The sequence below is a fragment of the Palaemon carinicauda genome, chromosome 34 (assembly GCF_036898095.1).
Source record: "Palaemon carinicauda isolate YSFRI2023 chromosome 34, ASM3689809v2, whole genome shotgun sequence".
NCBI classification, from domain to species: domain Eukaryota; kingdom Metazoa; phylum Arthropoda; class Malacostraca; order Decapoda; family Palaemonidae; genus Palaemon; species Palaemon carinicauda.
The window spans coordinates 16,062,932-16,070,285 of NC_090758.1; the positions used below are offsets into that span (position 1 = coordinate 16,062,932).

Below are 7,354 nucleotides of genomic sequence, written 5' to 3' on the forward strand. Positions count from 1 at the left end.
AACATTTGAAGGTTTAAAAACTGTAGCAATATTTGAAGGTTTAGAAACAGTGGCAACATTTGAAGGTTTAAAAATAGTGTCAACATTTGAAGGTTTAAAAATAGTGTCAACATTTGAAGGTTTAAAAACAGTGTCAACATTTGAAGGTTTAAAAACAGTGTCAACATTTGAAGGTTTAAAAACAGTGTCAACATTTGAAGGTTTAAAAATAGTGTCAACATTTGAAGGTTTAGAAACAGTGGCAACATTTGAAGGTTTAGAAACAGTGTCATCATTTGAAGGTTTAAAAACAGTGTCAACATTTGAAGGTTTAAAAACAGTGTCAACATTTGAAGGTTTAGAAACAGTGGCAACATTTGAAGGTTTAAAAACAGTGTCAAAATTTGAAGGTTTAGAAACAGTGTCAACATTTGAAGGTTTAGAAACAGTGGCAACATTTGAAGGTTTAAAACCAGTGTCAACATTTGAATGTTTAGAAACAGTGTCAACATTTGAAGGTTTAGAAACAGTGGCAACATTTGAAGGTTTAGAAACAGTGGCAACATTTGAAGGTTTAAAAACAGTGTCAACATTTGGAGGTTTAGAAACTGTGGCAACATTTGATAATTTATAAACTGTCAAAGTGATCGAAATGGTTTTATTAAGTCAAAAAAGGGAATTTTCAATTCATCATAATTTATTACAGATTAATAAAATCATGATGGTTTTAGGAAAATAATGAACCTTCAAGTTACCCTATTCTATAATTAAAAAAGAAATATGTTCAGAACTTCGACCATAGTTGAACACGGATAAATAGAAAAAATATTCTTATTTCATCCACTCCTTTTATATAAATTCTCCTTCCTCTTTCTTTTCCATTTAGTAAAAGTCAAATATATATACAATATCAAGGCGTTGGAAACCAAATTTTGGAATAAATATATACTTTAAAAATGAATTGTCACATTAGAGAATAAAATGGTGTTTCTTTTTAAGGAAATTTGTGGTTGAAGAAATCGTGATATTTTTTTCAATAGATGAAAAATGATTTTGGGGTCTTGCAATATAATTTTCTATTTCTATTTTTCTATGATATTACATCTTAAAAAAAAATAATGAAATATAATGACTATTCTGTTTGATGGTGTAATATGATGTCCTCGGAGAGAGAGAGAGAGAGAGAGAGAGAGAGAGAGAGAGAGAGTGAGTGTCTTAATAACAAAGTATTCAAACACATTCACACAGACCACAAAAAAGATTCATTGTGGTCAGGAAACAAGATCTCAAAAAAAAAAATCATTGTCTTTTCCTTTCAATATTCATAAAAAAATTAAACATTATAGAAAAGATAAGAGAGCAAAGGTTGAAGAATCAAGGTTAATGCAGGGATAAGGAAATGGAACACTGAAATTACCGGAATTAAAATTAAAACAATGGAAGGTGATTTGATTTTCCTCTCGGGCTGTCGCGAGAAGGTGCAAGGTATAAAAAACGGGAGGTTGATATAGAAAACGAGAACCACATAAAAATAGTGTTTTCATATATTCATATTCATATAATGAGAGGTGGAAGTAATTCAATTTTGAAAAATCCTAGGTCAAAGGTCAAGGTCAAAGTCCTAGGTCAAAGGTCAAGGTCAAAGTCCTAGGTCAAAGGTTAAGGTCAAGCGAAAGGTTTAAAAGTTTAAAGGCCACTCATGAATGGCAGAGGCAAGGGACAGTGACATTCCCCTATCATGCAGGACAATGCCCTGGCGACCGATCATATATAACTATGATCAGCACCCAAGACTGTTCTACACCCAAGCTAGGACCAAGGAGGGCCAGGAAATGGCTGCTGATGACTCAGCAGATAGTCCGATAGGCTCCACCAAACCTCCCATCCTTAGCTCACAAGGATGGTGAGGTTGCAGCGACCAAATGAACTGATGAGTTTAAGCGGGACTCGAACTCCAATCTGGGGATCACCAGGCAAGGACGTTACCAATAAGGCCAACAAAACCGAAATAAGCTGCCGTGGAGGAGGTCTGCACTCAGCGTGCTTTTCTAGTAATTATTGGGTTTGCAAGTTGTTGATGGAATAAGACGTCAAACCATTGTTCTCTAGTCTTGGGTAGTGCCATAGCCTCTGTACCATGGTCTTCCTCTGTCTTGGTTAAGAGTTCTCTTGCTTAAGGGTACACTCGGGTACACTTTTCTATCTTATTTCTCTTCCTCTTGTTTTGTTAAAGTTTTTATAGTTTATATAGGAGGTATTCATTTTAATGATGTTACTCTTAAAATATTTTATTTTCCCCTTTTTCCTTTCCTCACTGGGCTATTTTCCCTGTTGGAGCCCCTGGGCTTATAGCATCCTACTTTTCCAACTGGGGTTGTAGCTTAGCAAGTAATAATAATAATGATAATAATAATAATAATAATAATAATAATAATAATAATAATAATGAGATATCTCAAGGAGATTTTCTATTCCCAGGAAGTGAAATAAAGATAAATTACTTAAAATGTTACTTTTCATCATTGCTGCTACTTATAAAAGTCCACTTAAGGACCTACTTTCATAGCAGAGATCAATAAATATACTACCTGCATTGGACGTTCAGTAACTGCTACTTTAAAGGTTGAAAAGCCGCTCATGAATGGCAAAGGCTAGGGACAATGACAATGCCATAGAGACTAGCCATCTATACATATGATCAGCGCCCAAGGACAGTCTCCAACCAAGATAAGACCAGGGAGGGCCAGGCAATGGCTGCTGATGACTCACCAGGTAGACCTATGGAGCACCTGCTAGTTTCAAGCCTTAAAGGCCGCTCATGAATGGCAGAGGCAAGGGACAGTGACTATCCTAGAAACTGACTACATATACACATAATCAGCGCCGAAGGCCTCTCTACACCCAAGATAGGACCATGGAGGGCCAGGCAATGGCTGCTGATGACTCAGAGGTTGGACCTATTGGCTCCCCCGAAGTCCCAATCCTTAGCTCACAAGGATGGTGAGGTTGCAGACACTAAAAGAAACTATCTAACTTGAAGAACGTTTCCAAAGCTATTTGTATGTAGCCCAACCAATACTGATAACCTACTATATTGATCTTTTCCTTCAGCGATGCTACTTAAGCCTACTTAAGTAGCCGTTACTTGGTGAAAATCTGAAAATCATACTATATCAATCAGTTTCAGTCTTGGCGTTACTTCGTAAAATCCATGGAAACATTCTGGTTTTATGTTAATATAGGATAAGTTCCTTCTCAAACATTGACAAAACTCAAAATGCTACTTTTCCAGTGATAAATCTATAAAGGTAAAGTTCAGCATATTGCTTATAGTAAGGTAGTTCTCAATTGTGCTGCTTTTTATGTATAAATACGTCATTTTTTGCTGATATTTCCTCTAGAAGAAACCTTACCAAAAAATAGGGCAATGGCGTCCACACTTGTCTCTCTCTCTCATTGTTATTTCTGAAGTAATAATGCAGAAATGTTGTTATTTCTGAGGTAATTAAGCAGAAATGTTGTTATTTCTGAGGTAATTAAGCAGAAATGTCGTTATTTCTGAGGTAATTAAGCAGAAATAGTGTTATTTCTGAGGTAATTAAGCAGAAATAGTGTTATTTCTGAGGTAATTAAGCTGAAATGTTGTTATTTCTGAGGTAATTAAGCAGAAATGTTGTTATTTCTGAGGTAATTAAGCAGAAATAGTGTTATTTCTGAGGTAATTAAGCAGAAATGATGTTATTTCTGAGGTAATTAAGCAGAAATAGTGTTATTTCTGAGGTAATTAAGCAGAAATGTTGTTATTTCTGAGGTAATTAAGCAGAAATAGTGTTATTTCTGAGGTAATTAAGCAGAATAGTGTTATTTCTGAGGTAATTAAGCAAAAATAGTGTTATTTCTGAGGTAACTAAGCCAACATAATGTTATTTCTGAGGTAATTAAGCCAAAATAATGTTATGTCTGAGGTAATTAAGCAGGACTAATGTTATTTATGAGGTAATTAATCAGATCTATCGTTATTTCTGATGTAATTAAGCAGAACTATTGTTATTTCTGAGGTAACTAAGCCAAAATAATGTTATTTTTGAGGTAATTAAGCAGAAATAATGTTATTTCTGAGATAATTAAGCAGGACAATTGTTATTTCTGATGTAATTAAGCAGAGCTATTGTTATTTCCAAGGTAATTAAGCAGGACTATTGTTATTTCTGAGGTAATTGAGCAGAAATAATGTTATTTCTAAGGTAATTAAACATAACTTCCATTACATACACACGAGACTTAGTAATGTAATTCATCTAAGTCGAGGATTGAATATAATTCATTCGTGTTTCGTACGAATTAAGAGTTGTTATGAGTTTGAGTGAAGTGGGGAAAGGAGTTTTACATTTCCGCTTTGTCTAGAGTACCTCTGAGTTTTCTAATTATCTGTTTTTTTTTTTTTTTTTTTTTTTTTTTTTTTTTTTTTTTTTTTTTTAATATTATTTGCTTCATTTTTGAAGGGATATGAATGAGGGATTGAAAGGCTGGTTATTCATCTGTTTATTCATATGTTTATTCATTTACTTAATAGATTACTCATCTAGATATTTAGTGAAGGGTATATTTCTAAAACTATAAATTGTAAAATTATCGATACGAATTTAATAAGATATAAACCTTTCAAATGATTCTTGGAGAGAGAGAGAGAGAGAGAGAGAGAGAGAGAGAGAGAGAGTCTTTCCTCTCTCTCTCCCTCTACAGGATGCAGATGTAGTCCCGAACAGACAAATGGAAGGCTTTTCAAAATACTTCGGTCAATGACGTATAAATTAAACCTGAATGAACGATACTTTCTGGAAAGTGTCCCTGGTGTCATAATACTTCGGTCGTAGACGTATATATTGAACCAGGGTGAGCGATACATTCTGGAAAGTGTCCTTAATGTCGTAAATCGTTTCAAAATACTTCGGTCAATGACGTACAAATTGAACCAGGGTGAACGATACATTCTGAAAAGTATCCTTAATATCATAAGGCGTTTCAAAATACTTCGGTTATTGACGTGCAAATTAAACCAAAGTGAACGATACATTATGACAAATGCCCCAAATAATTTTATTTCTATAATCTCTCGTATCCGGAGTTCCGTCCGTATCCTTCGCGTCCTACAGATGTTCAGCGGAGGAGAGCAATTGGAATGTAGGATTCAGGAAGGATGTCATCCTTCTAATACTTATAATCCTGCCAATTCTTTTGCTAGTACTTTTTCCATTTCTGCTATTAGGATACTTGGAGTTATAGCATTCTCCTGACAGTTTTTTTTTTTTTAGCTTAGGGTTGTCTCTTGGGTTGTAATACTACTACTACTACTACTACTACTAATAATAATAATAATAATAATAATAATAAAAGAAGTAGTAGTAGTAATAATAATAATAATAATGATAAAAATAATAATAATACTAATAGTAGTAGTAGTGGTAGTAGTAGTAGTAGTAATAGAATTATAACCACAACAACAATTATTATATATAAATTTACACACACACACACACACACACACATATATATATATATATGTGTGTGTGTGTGCGTGTAAATGTGTGTGAGCGTGTGTGTATGTGTGTACGTATGCTCATATTTACTAACATACACGCATGAATCACCTCACCAAACTGGCAACACGAGCGGCAACTGAATATATTTAAAAATACCGAATAAAAACAACGTATTTTAAATGGTCAATGCCTCTCGTAAAGAGAGAGAGAGAGAGAGAGAGAGAGAGAGAGAGAGAGAGAGAGAGAGAGAGAGAGAGAGAGAGAGAGAATTTCCCACCAAAAAACCTTAATATTTCCGGCGATTTTGCGCATGCGTTGACCGAAGGGGGCGGAGCCCATATTAGCCTAAGGGGCGGAGTCTAATATCCTCAGGGGCGGAGCCTAAAATTGCCTAAAGATATCTGCCTTGAATTGCTGTCCAAAACTACACACGTATATACACAAAAAACGCTTATAATACACACAAGTATATACGGTGTATGCTATGTCACTGTCATGCAAGTTTCCTGGACCCAGGGTTCGATTCCCCGGCCGACTAAAAGCTGTTGTCTTTGAGTGGTTCCGCCTTGGGTCTCTGATCCTGATGTATAAGAGAGAATATAGACATTATATATATATATTATTATTATTATTATTATTACTATCCAAGCTACAACCCTAATTGAAAAAGCAAGATGCTATAAGCCCAGGGGCTCCAACAGGGAAAAATAGCCCAGTGAGGAAAGGAAATAAGGAAATAAATAACTGAAGAGACAAATTAACAATAAATCATTCTAAAAAAAGTAATGTCAAAAGAGATATATCATATATAAACTATTAACAACGTCAACAACAAATATGTCATATATAAACTATAAAAAGACTCATGTCCGCCTGGTCAACAAAAAAGCATTTGCTCCAACTTGAACTTTTGAAGTTCTACTGATTCAACAACCCGATTAGGAAGATCATTCCACAACTTGGTAACAGCTGGAATAAAACTTCTAGAGTACTGCGTAGTATTGAGTCTTATGATGGAGAAGGCCTGGCTATTAGAATTAACTGCCTGCCTAGTATTACGAACAGGATTAGAATTGTCCAGGGAGATCTGAATGTAAAGGATGGTCAGAGTTATGAAAAATCTTATGCAACATGCATAATGAACTAATTGATCGACGGTGCCAGAGATTAATATCTAGATCAGGAATAAGAAATTTAATAGACCGTAAGTTTCTGTCCAACAAATTAAGATGAGAATCAGCAGCTGAAGACCAGACAGGAGAACAATACTCAAAACAAGGTAGAATAAAAGAATTAAAACATTTCTTCAGAATAGATTGATCACCGAATATCTTAAAAGACTTTCTCAATAGCCAATTTTTTGTGCAATTGAAGAAGACACAGACCTTATATGTTTCTCAAAAGTAAATTTGCTGTCAAGAATCACGCCTAAAATTTTGAAAGAGTCATACAAATTTAAAGAAACATTATCAATACTGAGATCCGGATGTTGAGGAGCCACCGTCCTTGACCTACTTACAATCATACTTTGAGTTTTGTTAGGATTCAACTTCATACCCCATAATTTGCACCATGCACTAATTTTAGCTAAATCTCTATTAAGGGATTCACCAACCCCAGATCTACATTCAGGGGATGGAATTGATGCAAAGAGAGTAGCATCATCTGCATATGCAACAAGCTTATTTTCTAGGCCAAACCACATGTCATGTGTATATAGTATGAAAAGTAATGGGCCAAGAACACTACCCTGTGGAACACCGGATATCACATTCCTATACTCACTATGGTGCCCATCAACAACAACTCTTTGAGATCTACTACTTAAAAAATCA

General features: G+C 34.8%; 1 protein-coding gene across 1 annotated transcript in view; it reads left to right on the forward strand.

The window, feature by feature from the left end:
• LOC137626729 (uncharacterized) overlaps positions 1 to 613 on the forward strand; it is a 5,142-nt gene extending 4,529 nt beyond the window's left edge. Inside the window, exons 4-5 of the mRNA XM_068357736.1 lie at positions 1 to 65; positions 147 to 613. The exon at positions 1 to 65 is cut by the window's left edge and continues 610 nt beyond it. Of these exons, the coding sequence (XP_068213837.1) occupies positions 1 to 65; positions 147 to 613 (532 nt within the window). The remainder of the gene's footprint in view (positions 66 to 146) is intronic.
• Positions 614 to 7,354: the final 6,741 nt, after the last annotated feature.